The sequence below is a fragment of the Meriones unguiculatus genome, chromosome 3 (genome assembly GCF_030254825.1).
Source record: "Meriones unguiculatus strain TT.TT164.6M chromosome 3, Bangor_MerUng_6.1, whole genome shotgun sequence".
Classification (NCBI taxonomy): Eukaryota; Metazoa; Chordata; class Mammalia; order Rodentia; family Muridae; genus Meriones; species Meriones unguiculatus.
In genome coordinates this window covers 99,203,546-99,228,096 of record NC_083351.1, presented here as the reverse complement: position 1 = coordinate 99,228,096, position 24,551 = coordinate 99,203,546, and the positions used below count along the sequence as shown (strand labels likewise).

Genomic DNA, 24,551 nt, shown 5'->3' with positions numbered 1-24,551 from the left:
CCACCACCCCCTGGCTTGTTTTTGTTTTTTTCTTTAAAGAATTATTCATTATATCTGTGTGTGTGTGTGTGTGTGTGTGTGTGTGTGTGTGTGTGTGTGACTGCATGCATATTGGTGTACCAAAGATCAGAGGGCTTCAGATCCTCTGGAACTGGAGTTGCAGGTCACCTAATGTGAGTGTTGGGAACTGAACGCTGGTCCTCTGCAAGAACAGTAAATGTTTTTAACTGCAGAGCTATCTCTCCAGCACTGACTTTTTTTTTTTTTTTCTTTCCTTAATGGTTGGTTAAAGTAAGTTAAAATTTACTAATGTTTCCCTTGATGTTATGATTTTGGAGTTTCATTTAAGAAATCCCATCATAGTCCAATGTTAAAGGAAAGCTGTCTCCTCTCTCCCCTTGCATGTGCATGGAACAGGCTAATGCTACATCTTCCACTTGGACTTTGAGTGTTGGGCTACGATCTCTGCTATTCTGGGAGGGGCTCCATGTGACTTGTTTTCTCAGCTGGGCTGCTCTGTGTGGCTTCTGTTGCTCCTTCCTTGGTCAGTATGTCCTTCCCACATGGATTGACCCTGACTTGATGGTCTCTGGGATGACCTAACAGACCTAACAGCCCTGCTGTGCCTTTCTGACCACCTGACACCTGTGCCCATCTCCAGGACCCTGCTGGAAAAGCAAGGCCTGGGGAGTGAGGACAGCTCCCTCCTGGCTTTAGTTCTCCCCATCTGGTTCTTAGTCCTCTCAGTGCTATGCACAAATGAAGCAACTCTGGCCTCCACAGTCAGCCTGGGGACACAATCCTCTCCGGTGTTGTTATTGTTTTGTTTTGTTTTCCCAAGATAGTGTTTCTCTGTGTAACACTCTGTGTAACAGCCCTAGTTGTCCTGGAACATGGTCACTCTGTAGACCATGCCGGCCTGGAGGTCCACCTGCCTCTGTCGCCTGAGTGCTGGGATTAAAGGTGTGCACCACGTCCAGCTCCCTCCTGTATTTTTTACCCCTTGGTTCCATGGAATTTCCTCACTAATTTCAGATGGTTTATGTTTTACTTTATTTCTTTGTGCATGTATGTATCTGTTTGTGGGTGTACAAATGTATGGGATACCTGTGCACATGTGTATACATTTATGGAGAGGCCGGAAGACAACAATGAGTAACATTCTGCAGGTGTTGAACACCTTTTAAAGTTATTTTTAAAAATAATTTTTGTCTTCCTCATCCACTGATCCCCTCTGCACCTGCATACTTTATGCCTGTGCTTATTGATTTTTCTGTATGTCTGTTTGTCTCTTTCTCTCTATCTCTCTGTCACAACTTGGCTGTATATAAGACTGGTTTAGAACTGTTCAAAGAGTCACAATTTAATGTCGTTAGTTTCTTCTATCGTTTGTCTCTTTGAAGGATTTGTTAGATCTGAATGTACATGTACTTCCAAAGCAATTACACAGAAAAGGAATCCTGAAGATAGTGCTATGAAGAGGTGGGTCAGAGAGAGTGCCTGCTGCAGACAGCACAGCCATTGTCACTTTGATCATGGGCTTCTCCTTCCCAAAGTCTTGAGGACCATGCAGTTGCTTTTGAACCATTGTATTTTGCTACAGCAGCCTTGGTGGACTCACCAAGATCAGCTATGTTCTCCCTGGTTTCCTGAGGCTGAGCTCATTTTCACTCTGTCCTCCTGAACACACACAGTGTAGACTGAAGAGTTCCCTGTAGTCCAGTGTACTGACTTTAAAATAAACTGTTTTATTTTATTTAAATAAAATAAACTTTAAAATAAACCTTTTAAATAAACTGTTGCCATTTTAATTGATTTACAAAACTTTTAAGTTTATTCTGATCTTATCATATTTAGCTAGTTAGTTTTTAGACAGGGTCTCTCTCACATAGTCCAAGCTGTCCTCAAATTTCCTGTGTAGCTGAGAATAACCTTAAACTTCTCATTCACCTGCCTCTATCTTCCAAATGATGTTGAATTACTAACCAGAGTAACTGTGGTCAGGGTCTGTCTTTTTTCAGGCTCTCTGTCTCTTATTCAAGGAACTGAAATAAAGGTTCACACAATTTCCAAGTATCAAGGGAATCTTATTTAAAACAAAGCAATAGAACAGGTCCAAGAGTGAAACCAGGGCATAGGGCTCAAAAAAGGACTGAAGGGCTCTGATCATGGCTCGAGCATTCTTTTTGTGATTTGAAAAGAGGGAACATTTGGTTAATAGGGGGATGATTTGGGTGGTTTTCCATTTTGTGTTTTGTTTTGTTTTCGAGGCAGAATCTTACTATGTAGCTCTGGCTGTTCTGGAACTACGTAGACTAGGCCTGTTCTCAAACTTGCAGAGAACTTCCTTGCATCTGCCTCCCAGGTGCAGGGATTGAAGACATGTGGAACTATGCCTTTTTTTTGTTTTGTTTTGTTTTTTTTTTTTTGGGGGGGGTTGTTGTTGTTTTAGTGGCTCTCTATTTAGTAATGTAGTCCTTTATTTATTGTGTATGTCCCTTCCCATAATGCACCCAATTTTAATCTCATGTATGCTCAATTATGACTAAGCACAAGATGGCAAACAGGATTCTTTCTAAAACTTCACTTAGAGGATACAGTTTGCTTTATTGCAAATGCTCCCAAACCAGTTGGAACCAGAACATCCCCTCCTACTGTAACACAGCTGGGGCATGATTGACTAGAATCTAAGTTTGATAACTGTTAAGAAGAGGAGAAACTTATTCCATTGTTCTGAGGGGTTGTGCATATAGTTTTGAGGCCAGTGGGAATCCTCGGTGGTAATGGTCACATTGTCCAGAGAGGATACGTGTGCAAAGTATATGCACGTAAGCTTTCTCGTCTGCTAGGTAGGTTATCAGAAGGGAAGTGTGTGCACAGCTCAACCCAAGTGGAGTCCTGAGTTGCTAAACTATTCCTTATGCTTGCCTGACTTCATTGGTTTTACAGGTATGCCACACCTGGTTTATGAAGTGCTAGGGATCTAGTTCCGGGCATACTAGATGAGTGTTCTAGCAACTGACCTACGTTTCCAGTTTGATTTTTTATTACACTTATAACATTTATATAAAGTATTTGTTGAGATTTATACCAAAATTAACATATGGGAAGTTTGTTTACATGTGTTTGAAAACACTGTCCTTACCAATGCTTCATGAAAGCACTGTTTGTATATTCCTGATACAAAACTGTCAAGGGACTAACCGATTGAACAGGTCCTAATTGTCTATTGTCCATGATCTAATTGTCTCTGGAAATGACAAGTTCACTAAACCCCTAGGTGTCTCTTAATCCAATCATCACAATCACAGTCAAGACTAGCTATCACACCACTGAATTATTTCAGAATAAATGTCATAGGTGGAGTTAGATTTTTTCCCAATAATCCTGCTGATAGTTTTTTAAAGTATAGATTATCTTTAGATCTGTACCACTCAGCATGTAATGAATATTTTATTCCTCCTGTAGCCTGACGTCAAGACCCTGATGGCTAATGAAGCTAACCCTTGCCCATGTGACATTGGTCACAGGCTGGAGTATGGTGGCATGGGCCAGGAAGTTCAGGTTGAGCACATCAAGGCATATGTCACCCGGTCCCCTGTGGATGCAGGCAAAGCCGTGATTGTCGTCCAGGATATATTTGGCTGGCAGCTGCCCAACACCAGGTATATGGCTGACATGATCGCTGGAAACGGATACACGTACGTATGAAGTTCTGTTCTTTGCTTAAATTCATGTGAATTTCTGTGCTCCATTTTGTTTCCTTCAGAAAGATAAAACCCCCACACATCCTGAGTTATAGTCTCATTTACATTAGCTATTTGTTTATCTCAGTGATCAGTGGTGGGAAGTGGGAACTGTCTTTTAAAATTTAACACCGACCTTGTGGAGCCAACTATTCCCAATAAGATTTCCAGGCACAGGTCCCCAGGGGTACCTGGCCCTACAGACATGCTGGACAGAGGGTTCTCTCCCCATGAAGGGTCCCAATCAGGCACAGGCCAGCATACCTGTGCACACTCATTGGATTCACCTGTTGACCTTGAAGCTTCTCAGCCTAAGGGTGGCTTTCACAGGTCTGCTTGGAGGGTGACTCAGGTAGGTGAGTGCCAGCAACACTGTCTGCTGTAGGTGTGACATTATATCTGACGACCTTCCCAGCTCCTGTGTTGGTGGGCGATACTGCTCTGTTAGTACTGTCCAAAAGAATTTAGCTGATGGTCACAGGGGTGTCAAGTGCAGAGTGGTAGTGAAGGATAAAGACAGGATTGGGTCCTGGACCCACAGCATTCCAAATTCTGCACAGTGACATCCTAGTCAGTTCATTGGACTAGCAGTGTCCTTTGCACAGGTGAAGTGGCTTATTATCTGTGAACTCGACTTCACAGTCCAAAGAAAGATGGAAGTCCAGGGTGAGCCTGTCTTCTTTCCTGCACTGAGATGTGATGCAAACCTTTCAAGGGGTAAAATGACGGTGGCCTTGAGGAGACTGGACAATTACCCAAGGGAAGCCTATAAATAAACCTATAATAGCCAATATGGTCCCAAAGCCCTGGGAGGGATGGATGTTACTGTCCTCATGTTGCAGATTGGGAAAGAAGACAGAGGTTCTTAGCTGCTCTGGGTGAATTCTAAGCAGCTGCTTGAATGGGACTTATCCCTCTTGTCTTAGGTGAGTCCTTGATTACAATGAGAATATATAATATGAACAGAGAGATAACAAGGCTGTCTTATTCACAGCACTCATTTTACTGAACTTCAAACAATCTGAGGCTGGGCAGTGCATACTTCTGTCTGTCTGTCTGTCTGGTCAAGAATGTGAGTCCAGGGCTGGAGAGATGGCTCAGTGGTTAAAAGGATTTGATGACTTGGCAGAATATCCAGGTTTGGTTTCAAAGAACACACATGGCAGCCTACAACCATCTGTAACTAGTTACAGGGGATCTGACACCTTCTTCTGGCTTCCACAGGTACCAGGCTTGTACATAGTCTACATAATACATGCAGACAAACACGCATACTCATAAAAATAAATAAATCTTAAGATAAATGTGAGGGATAAAGTGGTCAGTTATGTCAGGCATGGTGGTGTACACTAGTAATCCCAGCACTCAAGAGGCAGAGGCAGGTGGATCTCTGTGAGTTTGAGGACAGCCTGGTTTACAAAACAAGTCCAGGACAGCCAAGGCTATAAAAACAAAACAAAACAAAAAAACCCTGTCTAGAAATTTCAAAACCAAAAAGGGGGGGGGGGGGGTGTCAGTTACTTGTCAAGCTCTCAGTACAGTACAGGGTGGAACTGAGAGGTGGACCTGAACTTTTTGGCCTGGGCCTTGGTGCTCTCCCCACCTGTGCAGCAGAGGGATTGGTCCTCTGAGTCGCAGCTACAGGTAACTCTTTACTTTGGGAGATCATGGCCTTGGTGCCATTCCTCCTGAGTTGGCTTCTAGGAGACTGGCATGGACTCCAATGTGCAATCCTGCCTCTGTCATCCCAAGTACTAGGATTAGTCCATGATTTCCAAACTACGAGTTGCCTGTAGCTGGGTAATCTATCATTTGATCCTTTATATGATTTGTGTGTGTGTGTGCAATGATGTATATACATGTGTATAACTGCGGGTTCATGCTCACCATGGTGAGCATTTAGAGGTCAGAGGACAACCTCAGTCAGGTATTAGTCTTCACTTGTTTATTCTTTCTGTGGCCTGTTCTAGAACCTGCTGTGGACTTTACTCTGTGGGCAGGAAACTGGCAGCCTGTGCAGAGGCTGGGGAAAATTGCTTGTTCACAGTGACTAAATGTGTCCTCATATTCCTTGTGGGTGCCCTTTCACCAAAGCCAGTGTTCAAGGCTAGGAAAGTCCTGGGCTGGCCTCGGGGGAACAACTAACTCCATGGAGGCAGGAAGAACCTTTGAGGGTACCAACCCCTCCGCCCATGGGCCCACGTTTCCCTCTTCCTGCACTGGAATAGCTCTAGAGAAGTGTCCCTGCTGATGGCCTTCTCACTTGCTGGAGCATGGTCACACCGAAGCTGCTAGAAGCTGTGCATGTACTTGGCAGTTGTAGGATCTGAGGCAATCTGGCCCCGCTCCAGGGGACCTCTGCTGCAATCAAGGGTGGCTCCATGGCCCAGGCGCTTCCTTTCCTCTGCCTTGAGTTGGCAACCTAACAAGGCGTTTAATAAAACAGGACAAACATTGAGTCCAGGCAACTCAAAGGTTGATTCACACCCATGTTTTTACAGAACTATTGTCCCAGACTTCTTTGTGGGGCAAGAGCCATGGGACCCATCTGGTGACTGGTCCACTTTCCCTGAGTGGTTGAAATCAAGAAATGCCAGAAAAATCAATCGGTAAGTTATTAACAGGCTTGGTTTTATATTTGATGTAGCACAAGGAGGGGATAGGTGAGCTGAGCTTCAAAACCACAGATTTCTTTCCTCTCTCCTTCCCTTCCTCCCTCTTTGTGTGAGGCTTCACTTGGCCCTAGACAAAGTCCATCTGACAGCATGATGGAAAAGTTTTGCTCCAACACACTGTATGAGCTGAGGATGGAGGCTGACATGCACTCTTTGCTACACTGCCCCAGCAGGCGTAGCTGCTTGCCTCCCTGAGAAATTATGAGTTCAAAGTCCTGTGTCCACCTAGGTGCTTGTTTGCAAGTGATAGACTATCTATTCCAAAGGGATCAGCAGTTAAAAGAGCTATTGGTTTATAGACCCAAAGAAAGTAGTTTGGGGTTTAAGTAGGAATTAGCTCACAGCTTTAAAATATCTCCAGCTCTCATTCTTCATCGCTGCTCAGCCTCATTTCCTATGTGCTGGCTTTATCCTCAGGAAAGCTCTCACCTCAGAGACAGCCAATTTTTCCATAGCCTCTCTCCCAGCAACCTGGAGAGCAGCATCACCCACCTCGTCCTCATGGGCTCTGCAGTCCACCCTGGAAACCCATCATTCTGACCAGGATATTGCTCTTCTCTGATTGGCCAGGTATGAGCCACAGAGACTTAGCTTACCCCAAATTCCACTCCACCATGGAAGCAGTGTTAGGAAGTTTTTATAGTAACAGGACAAAGATAGATTGTAAATCAAGACATTTTTTGAATACACTGGTGGAAACATTAATTGGTTACAACATAGCACAGAAATCTCAGCTATGGGACCTAGGTGCTATCTGATAGCATTCTTAGCTCTCTGTTTGGTGGCAAATAGGGTTTTGATGAGTTGATACATTGTAAAGTTTTTTTTTAATCTGTTTATCAGGATGTTAGGTTCAGCCTTGTCTGCTAATTATAGGAGTTAGAGCCAACAGAGAGATGGGCAAGGAATGGCGCATTAGTGGGCTAAAGGCAGCTCAAGATAAATCATAATCAGACTCTTGACCTGCAGCATTTCAGACTCTCCAGCCGCTGGATTGTAAGCACGGAGTCAGCCTTGCAGTCACAGCTTCCTTCTAGGAATTCTGTTTCCCACCATTGAACAAATAAAAAACTTCAAGTACTATCCACTGAGACATTCCAGTTACCAGCAACCTTGAAAGGTCACAAATCAGCTGTTGCCAATGCCTTTTCTTTCTCTTTTAGAGAGGTCGATGCTGTCTTGAGGTATCTGAAACAACAGTGCCATGCCCAGAAGATTGGCATTGTAGGCTTCTGCTGGGGGGGCATTGTTGTGCACCAGGTGATGATGACATACCCAGAAGTCAGGGCAGGGGTGTCTGTCTATGGTAAGTGCCCAATGCATCTTAGTCAGCTAATGCAGGAGGATGGCTGAGTGACAGGCCTCTCCCACATGCTGCAATACAAAACCTGAATGTGTGAGACAGACAAGCTTAGCATGGTTTTTAGACTCTGAAAATAGAGCTGAAGAGATGGCTCCATCGGTAGATTTTTGGTCTTGCAAGCATGAGATCCTGAATTTGTTCCCTGGAATCCATGTTAAGAGAGGCAGAGACGGGTGATATATATATATATATTTTGGCTTGGCTTATTGGGCACTTTGCCTAGCCTACTTCTAAGTTCTAAATTCTTGTCCCAAAAATCTAGGTGGAAAGGCTCCCCAGGAACATATCCAAGGTTGTCTTCTGACCCCCACATGTATACCTGTGCACCAGCAAATTCACATGTGGCACACACACACTAAAGAAAAAGCAAAGTACATTTTAAAGTACAAACAGCAGCTTTAACATTTTGTTTGTTTTAGTTTATAGATTTTAAAAAGTTTGTATGGGTATGTTGCCTACATGTATGTGCACATATGTGTGCCTGGTGCCTACAGAGGCCAGAAGGTTGTCAGATCCCCTTTATAGTTATGGTTCTGAGCCACCATGTGGATGCGGGGAACAGAATCTGGGTTCTCAGAGTAACTAGTACTCATACCTGCTGAGTCATCTCTTCAGCCTCAACTTTTATATTTTAACCAAAAGAAAACAAAGTTATTTTAACCATGAGATAAAAACCCTTTCTCTGTTGACAGAAACAGTAAACTGAATATAGAATTTAAAGGCACCTAGATTGAAATATGTCAAAAATAAATATATTTCAAAGTTACATATGCAAAAGCTGTTCTTATCTGGGGCTTGAACTCCTTGACATAGCAGTTCATCTCCTATTGATACTAAGGAAAAAAACACTATTTCCTTACATAAAAGAAAACCAAGTGGAGGCATGGCACACATACTGGTAACCCAGTACCTGGGAGGCTAACACAGGACTGAAATTGTCTGGCCAGTACAAGCTACATAGCAAGTGCTAATCTCACAACAAAACAAATGCAGTGAATCACTAGTATGAGGCCAGCCGACTGTTAAGGCCAAGGTGTCTATGGTGAATTTAAAGGTACTCTTGGGTACATGACTTTTTGGCGCCACCTGTTGGCTGCTGCTATGTAGCACCTGAGTGGCAGGAATTGGGCTGAATGTCCAATGTAAGAGTTGGGCAGGGAGCACTACCATCCTTCCTGGGGCTTCCTGCCTTCTGGAGAGGACTATCAGGGAGTAGAGATGCTGTGCCTTACTTAGCTTTGCTATCACACTGGCAGGAAGCAGGGAAAAAGTTGTCTTTCCTCTCATCTTTTAAAATCATGATGATGTGCATGTGTGGTCCTGCACACAACAATGCCTGTGTTTTAAAGCCAAAGAACAACTTTATGTGGGTTGTGGGATCAAACTCAGATCCCTAGGCTTGTGTGGCAAGTGAGCCATCTCACTAGCCCTTTCTTTCAACAGTACATGGACTTGCTTTTTCCCAAGCAAACACACCTGTGGGTTGTCCTGGGCCTGGCAGAGCAATACTTTACATTGATTAACCTTTAGAGTGCAGAGACCAGGATGAATCCTCAATGTTACACAATAAACTTGCAGAGCAGACATTGTATCCTTGGGGTCTTGTTTGAAAAGCAACCTGGTCCAGTGGATGTTGTTCTTAGGAATACAACTATCTAGTTTATTGAACAACTTTGTAGAAACTTTAGAGTGGTTTGAAACTCATGACCTGATGTGTCTCAGACACAATAAGCAGCCACAGTCAAGTTTATTGGACTGGTTCCTAATGAACAAGGTGCAGAGTAGAAAAGATTTGTTTAAACCAGTTGAACTTCTACAGAATCTCACAGGTCAGGCTGCTATGGAAGTGCTAAAAATAAAACAAACTGAGGGCTGGGGAAATGGTTAAGGCAGTGACATGTTGGCCCTATCTATAAAGACCTGAGTTCAGATCCCCAGCATTACAAATCTGCTGGGGAGGGTTACACATGTCTGTTACCCGAGTACTTGGCAGGTGGAGACAGAAGGGGTCCCTTTTGTCCCTTGGTGTGTGAGGACAGAGCTGTCTGAAAGACACTTCCTCTTGAGATGGTTCACTGCCAGCCTAGACAAATCTGAGCTCTAGGTTGTGAGAAACTGGCAAAAATAAGATGGAGTGACTCCTGACATACATACATGCGTACACAAGATCCCATGAGGACATGCACATGAACACATGCATATGCCCCTCACCCCACACATGAAAAAGACTAACCGTATGGTTTACTTTGGATAACCACACCAAATCCAGGCAGCTTTCTGCAGAAGTCAATCTCCCTTATCTCTTTTCAGGCATCATCAGAGATTCTAAAGATGTTTATAATTTGAAGAACCCAACCTTGTTCATTTTTGCAGAAAATGATGCTGTGATTCCACTTGAACAGGTGAGTGGGCAGCTTTTCATTTGCATATCTAAATAGCTTATCATGACATTTTTTGGAGAAAGTTTCAAAGAACTAATTTATCACTTTTGACTGTTTCCAATGATAAAAATTTACTAAGAATGGAACTTAAGCCCAGCATGGATCTGTTTCTGTTTAGAATGATATCGGAATGGTCTCCATGGTAACCCACCAGTTACCATAGTCTGAGATGGACATATAAACCCAGGAAGTGGATTAGGAAAAAGTCTAAGTTAAAAAGGTCCTCAAGATCATTTGGTTTCTTTCAGTTTTACTATGTACAAGAGTAACACATAGACCAACTTTGAATCTGAGACCGTTTCTTTGGCCTAGCCACCCATGTATATTGTCTCATAGTGTCGATAGTTGGGGCAAAAGGTATCTCTCATCAGCCCAGTCATTAGGGAAACAGTGGTGGTCTCAATGTGCTGTGCTAAGCTAGGATGGCCAGTAGGACAGCTATACCAAATCACCACCTTGCCTCATGTTAGAGATTGAATTCAGCAGGCTTCACACATGTGCCCCACCACTGAACATTTCTTTTCAGACAAAGGTCTAATTATGTAGACCACGATGGCCTCAGAGACCTGACTGCTGGGATTAAAAATGTGCCCAGTTCGCCTCTGACCTACAGTATTTTAACTCACAGTGGATTTGTTGGGTCTCCGCCCCAGGGTAAATGCAGGAGCTTCTATAACTGGCATGACATCATTATGCTGGTCTGCAACTCCTAACAGCAGCTAGGCACTGTTAATTCAGTAGCTGTGGAGCCTGAACACTACGCAAAGCATGATGTTGGCTCCTATGAACATGTACTGCATAAACAGAAGACTCTAGCTGGGCATGGTGATGCGTGTAAGCCCAGCATATGGGAAGCAGAGCTGGAAGCCGGCAACATGGAGACCTTGTCTCAAAACAATAAAAAACCAAACAAAAGGAAGGGAAGATGCTATTAGAGGGTTAAAATTTATGTGATCCTCACATTTTAATAATTTTTTTGGTATACTAGGTTTCTGTGCTGACCCAGAAATTGAAAGAACACTGCAAAGTTAATTACCAAGTAAAAACCTTTTCTGGGCAAACTCATGGCTTTGTGCATCGGAAGAGAGAAGACTGCTCCCCTGCTGACAAGCCCTACATTGAGGAGGCTCGGAGGAATCTCATTGAGTGGCTGAACAAGTACATTTAACACCACTTAAGCATAAAACAGCTGTTATCAAAATTTGCCTGGAAATAATTAACCATGATCTCTTTATGTAAAATATAGGAATCCTAAAATTCTTCTGAAACATAAATATAATAGAAACTAAATAAATGCTCAATACTTACAGAACTCAGATGATAGCATAACTGTTCATTATTAGGCAAATCTGGGGTCATCCAGGGACCAGCTAGACTCTCAGATATGGCCTTATACTGGTAGTGAACACTGTTAAGGCAATTCATATACAAAGCCAGGAGGATCATGAGTTGTTAAGTAAGTTGTTAAGTAAGTAGTTTATGGGCTCTGGTGACTCTGGTGAGCAGTGTTGAAACTTAGTTTCTAGATCCAATTATTCAACCTAATAAATGATGTTTTAAATTTGTGAATCTGTAGCTTCACTTTTAAACAAACACGAGTGCCTGCAAGTGCTACACGTGAAGGTCAGATCTAACTTGAGAAAATCTTTCCACAAAGTGGGTCTGAGGACTCATGGTTACTGGACTTGGTGGTGGCAAGGAACGAGGTTCCAGATTTAATCAGCCATGTTCTGCTTTTCACTGGATCTACCGAGACTGGAAATTGCCAGCGTGCATGGGCTGGCTCTGACATCACAGGCTCAAACCATGCACCTTAGCCAAAAAGGTACCTATGCCTCAACTCCCCTCTAAGCATATATGCTGGAGGCACAGGCTGCCCAAGCCAGTTTCGACTGGCACCTGAGCTAACTGGCCAGCAAGTCAGGGGGAACAAGAGGATTCAGCCTCCAGCACTGGTTTCATCAGCCCTGCAAGTGCTGGTGCAACCCAGAAATACAATCATGGACCTCTATAGTCAGGACTGCCCTGCCTCTGCTTTCTCATAGGGGTAGCTCAGTCCTCTCAGCTGTGAAATAAAACCCAACAGGACATCTGAGCTGCTAAAGAGTTCTGTAGTGGCTTTTGCCTTGTTACACAGTAACTCTGCAGATGGAGGATGCTTAAAAGATATCCAATGACAGAAGCTGGAGAAGCTCCACCATGCTCTAAATAAGTAAAACCAAATAAGTTACCAAATAGCTGCTTTTATTCCAGCATCTACAGGCTGTGACAGGACTACCAGATTCAGATGCAGCGTGACACACCCTTTATTTAGTCACAGTGGTAGATGAACAGTTTATTCTTCAGATTCTCCAGGCTTACGGATGTCATCAATCTTCAGAATCATTCTAACCATCTGTGTGGCAAGAGAGATCTGCTGCTTTTTGCCAATCAAGGTTTCTATGACATGCTGATACTGCATATCTGAAAAACAAACACAGCAATCAGTGATCCAAAAGATACAAATGTACTATCAACAGGCAGCTTCAACTTATATAGTCACAACAAAGCTTGGGAAATGTAGTGGCTGTCATATGCATCTGTGCTCCCAGTTACTGGTGAGGCTGAGGTGGAGCTGAGGGGTTCAAGGTCAGTCTGGGCAACAATGAAGTTCCATTTCAAAACAAAAATAGTTCAAGACTTTGCTATTAGTCAGTCATGGGTAGAGAGTGCCTCATGGGCCCCTACCTCTCTGTGTTAAACTACTTGTCCCTGGTGGACTCTGGGTGATCTTGGTCTTTACCTGTACACACGGTTGAGCCCACCAGGCTTCCTCAGACAGTTTTATAAACCTGCGGTCATACAATCTTGGTTAAACCAAGTAGTATACCAAACAGAACAAAAGACAGGAACGTGGGAGACAGACTGACAGGGCAGAAATAGGGTATGGGAGCAAGAGTATTCAGAAGACACCATTTATCTATCAAAGTGTCAAACAACGAAGTAAAAAAATAACATATAGGAGCATGCATGAAGAAGGGGGAGGGGAGGAGGGAGGGGCTTATGGAGGGATACAAAATGAATAAAGTATAAAAAATATGAAAAGTAATAGATAAGTATCTTTTCATCTAAATAAATAAATAAAGATAAAATAGAAAAGAAAATAACATATATAAAAGAGGGGCTGGAAATGGCTCAGTGATTAAGAGTACCCAGTGTTCTTATAGAGGACCTGTATTCCTAGCACCTACATGGAAGCTTACACCCACCCAGTTAAATCCAGGTCCAGGGGATCCAGTGCCCTCTTCAGGCCTCCAAGGGTAAAAGACAAACACACTACACTTCAATGCATGCAGGCAAACCATTCGTACACATAAATAAATCTTAACAAATAAAACCCTAAACAAAAAAAACCCAAAGCTGAAGCAGCCAACTGGATATAATTTGCCCTACGTCATTTTCAGATGCATTTCCTAAGCACTGAAGACATGCATAAGTGGGAACATGGTAGTAGAATTGTCAGGGCTCTTGACTACAAGGAAGCTAACCAGAGACATGACATCTCAAAGCACCCAGAGAGACAGCAGTGAAATGCATTTCTCTTCAACGGTGATCAGCAAACACTTCCTGTCAGAACAGCAACACAAATCACTAAGCGTTGCTGTTTTGTTTTGGATGCTATTATAGACTAAACATTGGATGCTGGAGTCACTATTGTCAGAAAGCTTTTATAAACTGTTAAGTTCTGTGGTTGAATTCACTATAGGAATGTGGGTATGGTTGGCCTATCAGTAGAGAAACATAGCAAAGTTTCAACAAGCTAAATGTCTGACCCTTTTTCAATCTGAACTGCCAAGTTTGCTACAGAGTTAAAAGTTTCCCAAATACTCCACAGCCATGGAACAGCCAGGTGGCAAGCTGTGAAGGGAAATTACTTTGTATGGAATCAGACATTTGTACTGTGGTGAAAATGAGTTGTCCTGTAGCAATTAACTCAGACACTAAAACCCAGGATGCAACCGTACCAAGTGCATTCAAGAGCTCACACAGAACAGTCTTGTAGCATGCAGTACTACTATGCACAGCAAGAGTACATCACCTTCCAAGCCACTGGAAGCCTGTTCCATTCAGAGCCCTAACAAGCAACTCACCGTTGGTGCCCTTGTGCAAACAGTCGATCCCCAGAGCAGGGTTGGACTCCTTCACTTGTTTGGCTCTAACTTCAGTCATGGTCTGGATGGGATTCATGCCACTGTTTTCTGCAAGGGCCATGGGGATGACCTCCAAGGCGTCTGCAAAAGCTCTCATGGCATATTGTTCCAAAGTTGGGCACTAGAAGGGCACAGAGACAGTGAGTACACTTGGCAAGAACCAACCCAACAGCCATTCATAAGCATACACTGAAAAACTCACTTAGGGCAAGCTTAATACACCACGATTACTTTATCTACAGACTGACAGTGGGGAGGACATAAGCACACCTGAGATCTCAGACCCAGCAATTCTCAATGCTGCTCTGCCCGTTACCTTATCTGCCTCTTGACTGACTGCCAGGGCACAGGATATTTCGGCTGCCCCTCCTCCATACACAACACGGTTGTCTCGGATGAGGTTCCGGATGACACACAGGGCATCATGGAGGGATCGTTTTGCTTCTTCAATGATCTGGGAAAAGGTCTTATCTCAGTCCCTCACACTGGCAGAGCAAGTGCTGGGACCCACTGGGCCATCTCCCCAGCTCAAGTATGGAAGTCTTACCATCTTGTTTCCTCCTCTGATGAAAATGGTCACAGCTCTAGAATTCTTACACTGCTCAATGACCAGCATTTTGTCTTTTGTAGTGCCAAATGAGATTTCCCGCACCACACCAGCAAAGCCCAGCTTCTCAGAGGTGAGCTCCGAGAACCTTGGGACAATACGTCCTCCTGTTGCAATGGCGATCAGCTATCATGATGCAGAGAGGACAAACAGATGTGGTCAATGCCAGTGAATTCCAAAATGGGATCATAAATGAACTACATCTAACCTAGAACCATTCTGTTTACCAGAAAGGCAAAGTTTCCTGCAAAATGTCTGGTTAAGCCAATGGGCTCTGAGTAGTTGGCACCTTAGGACGTGGCTGGTGCTACCCAGCTCTATCACTGTCAACTTTCAACCCAGTCAGTCTCCTACTGTCTGGGTGGCCCTGTGTGTGAATCCAGCTCACATGTCCCCACCAACACAGCAGGCTGCAGAAGAAAAAGGGAAGCAAGGTTTGTCCAGACAAATGCTTAGGTGGGCTATTGCTATTATGCTGCCACAGAGGGGCTTGGGACCAGGCTTTCCTGCCTCTGAAAGCCAACAGGGAAGCCCAGAGAGCTGACTATGCAACACCAGAAATACAATGCACTATCATACAAGCCAAGATGATTCTAGAATGTTCTTCTACAGTTCCTCTTCCTTTGAGCTATTGCTGTTTGGTGTGTTGTGGTTGCTTCAGTCAAGTGCTGTCAAAGTGACACTGAATACAAGCATTTATTGCAGGATCAACCCACACCCAGGCAAGGGCTCTGAATGCAGGCCTCCTACCTCAATCTCAGGTCCTCCTACCCAGCGAACTGCAGGCAGGCCGTTCTGAAGAAGTAAATGATTGGCTTCATCATCAAAGCCCCACTGGCAAATAGCTAGGTTAGCACCAGTTTTTTTAATCTGGGGAAAGAAATACCACAAAACTCTCTCAGTAACAAGTAGATGCTTGTTCCTTCCTGACTGATCTGAAGGGGAGATGCACAGCTGTTTATGAAGCCTGTGCACTGAAAGGGCAAAAGGCACCCGGAGAAGGAACAGTATGCACCACTGTCCACTCCATTCAATACTGAAACTGTGACAATGGGAACCACCCTTCTTTTCAAACAATGCTTCAATTCCTGTCAATTCACAGCTCGTTTGTTCCACAGGAGCCCGAGAGCTGTCATGAAAGGCACAGCTGAGATGCCAAACAATTCACAGTCCAGGACAAAATCACTGAGCCTGGATAACCTTTTTTTTTCTTACTGTGCGTTTTTTATGACTGAAACTGAACCTAGGCAATACTGCATGTCATTTATGGCCATGTGACAAATCCCCAGATGCTAATTCAGTTAGTGCCTGGAATTTAGTAACCTGTGGTGTTGGTTCAGGGAGCAGCACATGACTCACCTGTTCAATCATCTCTTCAAATTTCTCCTTTTCGTATTTTTGCAGGGCTTTGTAGTCCTCCACAGAGGTCACGTCCAGCTTGTGCTTTGTCTTTGGTTTAGGTGGCTCAAATGGACATGTGAGGATTGCAATCTTAGCATTTTCCACTTTCTACAGGGAAAGGAAAAACACTCTAAGCGAAGGGTTTGAGTTAATAGCAGTAAAAAAGTGCAAGAGTACTCACTTACTTTCGGCATCTGTGGGTGACTGAAGTCCTTATCCACAATCACACCCTTTATAAGTTTGGTGTCCTCCAGCCTCCCACCCACTTTGCCTTCCACTTTGATGAGCTCAAAGTCAACATCTCTCCGCTCCATATCTGCCACTGTGAGGACGGCATTCACAGCAATTTCAGCCATTTGTCGGTGACAGCTGTTAACCCTGATGAAAACACACAAGTTTTACATTAATACATAGCCACAGCAACCAAACTACCACCACCATGCAACTCAACAGCACTTCTAGGAAGACCAGTGAAACTACCAAGTTCAAAACCAGAACAGGGATAGTAATGGCCTAGGCATAACAGAATAAATCTGAGCTGGGAAAGTTTTGAAACCCAAGTGTATGCTAATTTCCCCTAAACAACTCAGGAGTCCCCTCGTGGAGGCCAGGTCCAACTTAAAGCAGGATCTTCAGTTACCTGTTCTAATCACATTTTAGCTGCATGGTCTCTGTTTTGAATGTGTTTACTACAACTGTTCAGCTTCCCTGTGTCTTCTCAGACACTCATTGAACAGTCCTCAGGTGCTTCACAGCTCAGACTCACTGTCTTTCCCTTTATGTCGAGACCATCCCTTTTCTGCTAGAACTACCAAATAGATACGTTTAAATATTTTACAGCTCACACACTTAAGTACCACTCACACAACTAAGCAATTTAACAAAAGATTAGAAGGCTATGAGATGGCTCAATGGGTAAAAGCAATTGCTCCCTTATCCTGGTGACCTGAATTTGATTCCCAGACCCACATGATAGGAGAACAGACCTCCACAAGTTATACTTGCAAAAACCAAATAAATGTAAGCAGAGTAATAAGGGGAAAAGGAAACGTCAAAAAGGAAATGACAGCTAGCCCAATTCCTATCATATGTGGAATACTTCCATTGAAAAAACTTGAAAGAGTTGGGGGTTGGAGAGATGGCTCAGAGGTTAAGAGCACTGGCTGCTCTTCCAGAGGAATGGTGTTCAAGTCCCAGACACCCACATGGCAGCGCACAACCATCTACAGTGAGATCTGATTCCCTCTTCTGGTATGCAGGTGTACCTGCCGGTAGAGCACTCATTAAATAGAGTAGTATCAAGTAGGAGAGGGACAAATAGGAGAGAAGTAAGAGGAAGCACTTATGAAATGTCGTAATAAAAATGTTACTATGTGCAACTAAAAGGAGTTTATGTTTAGCAATGTTTTTGCTGGGTTTTAATACCACATTATGGCAGCAGCCTAGAAGTTTCTGCCACCAAAGAGAGGAACATGTATTGGCTGAGGTCGCTAGTCTTCAGAGGCAAGAGCAGACATTAGGAAATGTTGACAGCAATGTTAACACAACAAGGTCAATGTTAAGACCATCCTGCTAACTACATTAGAACTTTAGACTAGTACATTTGCTTACTGAATACAAATACAAATGCTCCCTCAGAATGACTTCCTAGTGATGAGGTGATAGGAAGAAATGTTAGAATCTTAGAGTTGGGGCGATTTAATAACCTAAGTGGCAAATCCTGCCTCCAACTAAAACACAGGAAAAGAAGCAAAACCAATAGAAACTTCAGAAAATCACACTGCTGCTTTTTAGCCTCCAAAGGGGAGGCTTGCAAACCACAGTGCTCTACTGATAGGACACGTACACTTTGGAGCCCAGCGTGGTTTTTGCAGTTTGAATCAGGGGTTCAGGCTCATGCTTGTCAACAAGCACACTATCGCTGATGCTGTCCAGGTGCTCTATAGCAATCCGGGCAGCCTGTTCGTAGCCGTCAGCAATTCTGATTGGGTGGATGCCTCGGTCCAGCAGCTGCTCAGCTTCTTCCAACAAGGCACCAGCTAGGACTGCAAGCAACACAGCAGACCATCAGTTTAAGATACACATTTTAGAATAGCCTTATATGCTACCCTGAAAATAAGAACATTCTAAAATTGGGCTGGATGTAATCTTAGAAGCCAGGACTATTTCTGAAAGGGAAGAGGACCCTTTCTCTTAGTTTTGATCACAGTCATGGCCTAATAGGCTGTTGCCCCTTAAAGATGACTTAGAAAATAAAAAAAGTGAGATGGGTGGGGGGAGGGGCAGCTGGCAGAGTGATGGACCAGTGGTTTAAGGTACTACAGCCCTGGAATCCACACAACAGTGAAACTGCCTCCCCAAAGCTATCTTCTGATCTTCGACCCTCCCACAATAAATAACAGAAATAGAAAGATGTAGGCCAATGCTGCTCTTTGCTACTTTGTAGGTTCTTCTTTTCCTATCCTTAGACCACAGATACTGAGAAACCGTATCCTCCTTCCACCCTCCCCCCCTTGCAAAAATGGGGCTCCAGCATTTTGAAAAGTTCCCAGAATTCCGAAGTCACACAATCACAGAAACTATCAGCCACTGGCAAAAGCACTCCTCTGCTACGGTACGAGACAAATCAGTCAGCTGCTGTAAATAATCCAAAGCAGCCCCACATCCCCATACCAGGGATATGCCAGGGATATGGCATACAAGGGATATGCCAATTGCATGAATGGTTTTAATTTAGCTGCAGCAAAGGTAACCCTTCATATATTAATGTATCTTCATTTCCTTTCATTTGTAAAGCAATTAAAAATTACACTTTTAAAATATATGCACAAGCACACATAGGTGTGGAGGAGAAGGATGAATCACCAGGATCAAACTCAGGTTCTTAGGCTTTGCAGGCAAGTGACTTTACTGACTGTCTGAACTACTTGCCAGCCCTCAAACTCTGGATAGTTCAAGATTTCAAATTTCAGGGGGAAAAATGTTAAGAATGGTAAAAGAGACATGATACTCCATGTTTCCTCTTTAGATACATACATATTTTCTAGTTAACTCTTTGAATTGGAGGGGAACCAGGGCATGTCACCCCCCCCATTTCCATATTTTGGTATGACAATCAGCGCATGTCCAAATTGTAGTGTCAGAAATACAATGCAATCCATAATCCAAAATATGCCCCCCCACAACATGTTAGCTTTGTAGCTTAAAAAAACAAATCAGTCAAAAACACACATTACAACTGCCTGCCACCTGTTCTTTCCCAACACTCACTTTTCAAAGGCTCACCCACTTGTGCTATGTGTCCCCAACTTTAGTCTGTCCCATTGTCTTCATGACTTGGTGCAGAAACATTAGCTCTTGTGACACTTTTAAACAACCTGTTAAGTTAGAAAGGCTGTTTCTTTTCTTACCAACAACTCCTGTGGTTCCATCTCCAATTTCATCATCCTGGGATTTGGACAGTTCAACCATCAGCTTAGCAATCTGATGATCAACATCCATCATACTTAAAATAGTAGCACCATCATTTGTTACAGTCACATCGCCATCCTTATCAACCATCATCTTATCCAACCCTAAAAGACAAGAGTTCAGAAGGCAGTTGGGCAAAATAAAATGTACCCAGCACTGAAAAATACTACAGGGTTAGAGCACCTTACCAGCTCACACCATGAAATTCATTAGCAACAAATAATTCAATACATGTGAAATATTCACCAAACTCCACACTAAGTATCTTAGTGTCTCCACATTAAGAGAAATGTGATCAACTACCACAAACAGATCATTATATACAGTAGTAACTCAAGACACACACAGGTGCTAATGAAATGATGTGAGGAAAAGCCTCTAGCTAAAGCTGTGATGTTGGAGGTTGGTCTAATGTTAATTACTGAATCTGGTTACTGCCTTGTACTGGATACACCCAGCCTTGTTTGTGTAAACTTGCCTAAAATATTTTTCTTGTTTGGTTTATTAAATGACCTATACCGGGGCAGGGCAAAATGAGTTTTGCTAAGGTTGCTGGGCTTTTGAAGACAGAAAAATCACAAGAGTCAGGAGAGATGGAAACGGGGAGAGGAAGGAGGAGGATGGCAGGATGGTTAGACTGGAGAAAAAAACCATGTGGCCAGAAGGAAGGACTCCAATAATGGTGTGACCTTTCATGCCCAGATGAAGATTAACAGCAATACCGTGGGATTATGAATGGAAGGTAGACCAGATGAACAGGATTAAGGCATATGGCATTGGATGAGGGCTGGGAGATGGGATGGTGAAGATACTGAGACAGTGTAAGTGAAATATCTGCCAGGCCCAAGGTAAATAAGGCAATTATAAATTCAACAGGTGTCTATGTCTTATTTGCGATAGTGGGTTAAATAATAGTGCCGTGATAATCTTGGGGATAATAATGACATATAGCCCCACACTCTTCTAATTTACTATAACACTGTGAGCACACTGTAACTGGAAGGAGCCTGGACACAGCCTCTTGGCTGCACTGAGTGGAGGACCACCTACCAAATTTTTAAATAAGTTATTGACTGTACTAAGATTTCAAACTTTATTAAAAATACCAATGGTTCTCTTACCGTTTGGTCCCAGTGATGTTCTCATTGTGTTTGCTACAGCTTTTGCAGCCATGATGTGAGACTAAATGAAACAGAAAAAGCAAATATCCAGTTACATGTCTTTCAACAATTAGAAGGCGAATAGGCTGTCACCATTATTAAACTCTGAGAACACAAAAGTCCAACTATAAACACATAACACCTTCGGTTTTCACCAACACTTACTGTAGAGAAATACTGCATTAACCCACACACAGAAGAGTCACCTTTGCTAACATTTTTAGCAAACACTATTTTCAAAAGGAAAATGATGGCTAAGAATTTAGTAACAGCAACCCTACTGGGCATGGAACCAGCTGTTTTAAACTGCTCCAAAATTAATCTTGCACCTGTCTGAGATCATAGTAACAATGACAGACGAAACTTAGCTGGAGAGATACTGAGTAAGAGTCAGAAATGCAGCTCACTGACAGTGACTGCCTAGAATGCACATGAGATGACTCAGTGGTTAAGAGCATTTGCTGCTTTTGCAGAAGACCCAGGTGCAGTTTCCATGCAAATCCTGATGGCTTGCTTGTACTTCAGTTCCAGGGGATCTTATACACCCTCTTCCAGCCTCCACTGGCACCAGAATGCACATACATACAAGAAGCTACTTATACATACACATAAAATAAATAAATCTTAAAAAAAAGAACACCCCCACATCTCATTATTATGCAAATCTGCCTTTTGCCTTTAATAGCAAAGTTCCATGTATAACAAATATTGCTTAAAAGTAAGGTTCTTTATGATCTATTCTCAGTAAAGATTTGATGAAGATATCCTCATAGTGATCTGCCTGCCTCTGCCTCCCTGAGAGCTCAAATTAAAAGTGTGTACTACCATGCCTATCATATATGCCTCTTTTTATTTACATCTGTCTATGATGCTTTGTCATCTTAGTTCCTGCAGTCTGCCAGAAGTTCTATAAGATCAAGGGTCAATTACATGCCCCTACACAGAGGAACCTCAATATTCAAGGGGGCTGACCCAGAGCAGCCAACACTTAACACTATCCTAGTGAGCTTGAGATCTTGATCCTACTTTAGGAATGCAACCCACTGCCTCACTGTAACATCTGCTCTGGTTCATTAACTTACCTGACATTCTTTTAGCTCAGAGGTGCAGATTACAACTATCTTCCCAATGACCAGACATCCCACACAGAATTCACATTTACGTTATTAAAGTATCCAAGGCACAAGCCTGAAAGTGCTGTTCCCTGTTCCCAGACACATCTGGCTCTCATTTCCCTGAATGCCATGTTCTTTTATTCTTGTCATCACAATCTTAACTCAGGTCAAAACCATCGTACAGAATTCCAACACCATGCCCGCTCCACTTTCTTTTGGTAATTAGCTTATTTTCTAATGAGTCCTTTAGCAATTCCAAAGGTTTAAAATGGCTCTTGGTGCCTCAGTCCTAAAGCTCAACACCTTCTTCTGCAGAGCACTCCTGGTTCTCCCTGGATGAACATGAACTCTGATGCTTTCTCCAACTCATCTTCTCATCCCCAAGGTGCAGATGGATACAAACATCTCTAACCAAAGAAATCCTGCGTGTTTTCAGAGCTGTGCAAGTACACATGTTCAGTAACTTCTCATCACCCCCAAAAGCAAGCGACAAAACATTTGGACTTTGCAAACTCTGGTGACCCTTAAAATGCACTTAAAGTATGTACTCATGATGGTGTTTCCACAGGGAAATGTCTCTCTGTGTGCCCTGGACACCTGGACCTAGTTTTGGTTGGCTAAACTAGCATGTACTGAGGAGAAACCAAAGAAACAGCTCAACACTGTACACAGAACAGGCCTCCACCATAAACAATCTGGCCCCAAATGCGGGCTGAGTTCACTGCTCTGGCCCACTAGCTCTGACTCTGTTAAAGGTGACCCGAAGTCATGGCCCTTCTCTACTGTAGCTGGGAAATCTCTGGCAATTTCTCTATGACCCTGTCTCTAAGTACCTAATTCTGTAAATAGTACCTGTCCCGAGTGAGGACCACAAGCAACAGACCATGTAGTCAGCACAAAGGGATGACACAACAAAACTGTTAATATTAATTATACTGGCAAATCTCCTTTCTGCTGGAATACTACTTTATCTCTAAGTTCCCTGAGGTGAGAAAAAGAAGTGGAACTTAATAAATGCATATAAACTGAAAAAATTCTCCCTAGAAAGGAAACAGAACCCAGCATCTACCATGCGTCAATCGCTATGTCCACTTCTTCAGTCAGTCAAACACACCTGTCAAGTCCTTGGCATAACAAAAAAATCCACAGTAAGAAACCAGGTCCAGAAGGCTTGTATAAATGGAGTCAGAGAAGACTTCCCTATCATCGGGGTCAACATGGAAACCTCAAACCTGGAAGTATGACTGGCACACACAAAACCTAAGATGGGGCTCCCTACTCCCTTTGCATTTTTTGTAGCAACACCTGTGAATGGCATTCCTTTCTTACCAGGATTCTAGTATTTGGGTCTTGGTCTTTTTCATTCCTTTCCTTCTGCAGGAATTCCTTCCTACTTAACAATTCGGCTCTGCCTCCTATCAGGATAACTTTGCTTCCATATGATGAGGTTCAAGAGCTCCTACTTTGGTGAAATAATCATAATTTACAGCCAACTGTGCTTCACTGAAATTGTCTCCTGCCACTACAAAAATGTCCATCCGTTTTCTGGACCGAGAACTTAAGGTCTCCTCGGAATACAACGCTCTGGACTTTCCAAATCTGTGTTTGTGGTGTGTGTATCGCAGTTCCTTCTATAAAAAGTTGAAAGAGTTCCCTCCACTGTTATTTGTCAACCTTCCGACTAGTAGCTATTCGGGTAGCACACGGCCTGTTCTGTGCACGTTTTTCACGCTTCTCACTAATTTTCTTCCTTTATGTGTGGTAGCGTGTCTAAGGGTCAAGCAATTTACAACTGCACTGGCGAACGACTATACCTTTCGTTTGGAAGGCCCACAGGGGACCCGAGAGATGCGACCCCACCCAGCTCCGAAGCGCCAGACGGCCCTCTTAACACCTTTAGGCTAAGGCCTCTACACCCTCTCTCGCACCCAGAGAGTGGCTGTGCACACTGAGGCCAGAGGGGCTCCCCGGAACCGGAGACTCCGACCTTTTGGGCCAGCACATGGCCACACTGCTCCCACGCCGGCGCAGGCGCGCTTCGGCCGCCTCCCTTCATCCCGCTGCCTCGCGTTCCGGGCCGTTACCTTGAGGGCCTCAAGCCCCATAAGACGGGACTTGCGATCTTGGTCTTTGATAATAAGGAAGGGGCGCCCATACTCATCGAAGGCGAGGGTCCCTACGGACGCCATGGTGGACGAACGAAAACCAGCGCTTCTCAATAGCCGGCTGGGACGACTCCGGAATAGCGACAACACCTTCTCACGAGAGAACGCGAAGTCTCGCGCATGCGCAGTGCAGACAGCGGGTTTTTTTTTTTTTTTTTAACTTTCCAACCGTGACTTTTTTCACACCACAGAGTACCTTCTGGAATTCGCCGCTCGT

At 43.6% G+C, this 24,551-nt stretch overlaps 2 protein-coding genes across 2 annotated transcripts in view; one reads left to right on the top strand and one right to left on the bottom strand.

The window, feature by feature from the left end:
* Cmbl (carboxymethylenebutenolidase homolog) overlaps positions 1–11,794 on the top strand; it is a 50,037-nt gene extending 38,243 nt beyond the window's left edge. Inside the window, exons 4-8 of the mRNA XM_021651755.2 lie at positions 3,469–3,701; positions 6,248–6,355; positions 7,585–7,727; positions 10,095–10,186; positions 11,214–11,794. Coding sequence (XP_021507430.1) covers positions 3,487–3,701; positions 6,248–6,355; positions 7,585–7,727; positions 10,095–10,186; positions 11,214–11,393 — 738 coding nt within the window. The 5' untranslated portion in view covers positions 3,469–3,486 and the 3' untranslated portion in view covers positions 11,394–11,794. The remainder of the gene's footprint in view (positions 1–3,468; positions 3,702–6,247; positions 6,356–7,584; positions 7,728–10,094; positions 10,187–11,213) is intronic.
* Positions 11,795–12,448: 654 nt separating this feature from the next.
* On the bottom strand, positions 12,449–24,470 carry Cct5 (chaperonin containing TCP1 subunit 5). The gene is made up of 11 exons (XM_021651756.2): positions 24,254–24,470; positions 21,016–21,076; positions 19,834–19,998; positions 18,270–18,468; positions 16,609–16,801; positions 16,382–16,531; positions 15,773–15,892; positions 14,963–15,148; positions 14,732–14,869; positions 14,356–14,536; positions 12,449–12,688 (listed from the first exon to the last, which is right to left on the bottom strand). The coding sequence occupies exons 1-11, from the start codon at positions 24,356–24,358 to the stop codon at positions 12,561–12,563; spliced, it is 1,626 nt and encodes a 541-aa protein (XP_021507431.1). The 5' UTR covers positions 24,359–24,470; the 3' UTR covers positions 12,449–12,560.
* Positions 24,471–24,551: the final 81 nt, after the last annotated feature.

Coding starts and splice junctions, on each gene's coding strand:
- Cct5 (XM_021651756.2), bottom strand. CDS start 24,358: ATGGCGTCCGTAGGGACCCTCGCCTTCGATGAGTATGGGCGCCCCTTC. Junction 19,999..21,015: donor AACATCACTGGGACCAAACG/GTAAGAGAACCA, acceptor CTTGTCTTTTAG/GGTTGGATAAGATGATGGTT. Junction 14,537..14,731: donor TCAGTCAAGAGGCAGATAAG/GTAACGGGCAGA, acceptor GTGCCCTTCTAG/TGCCCAACTTTGGAACAATA.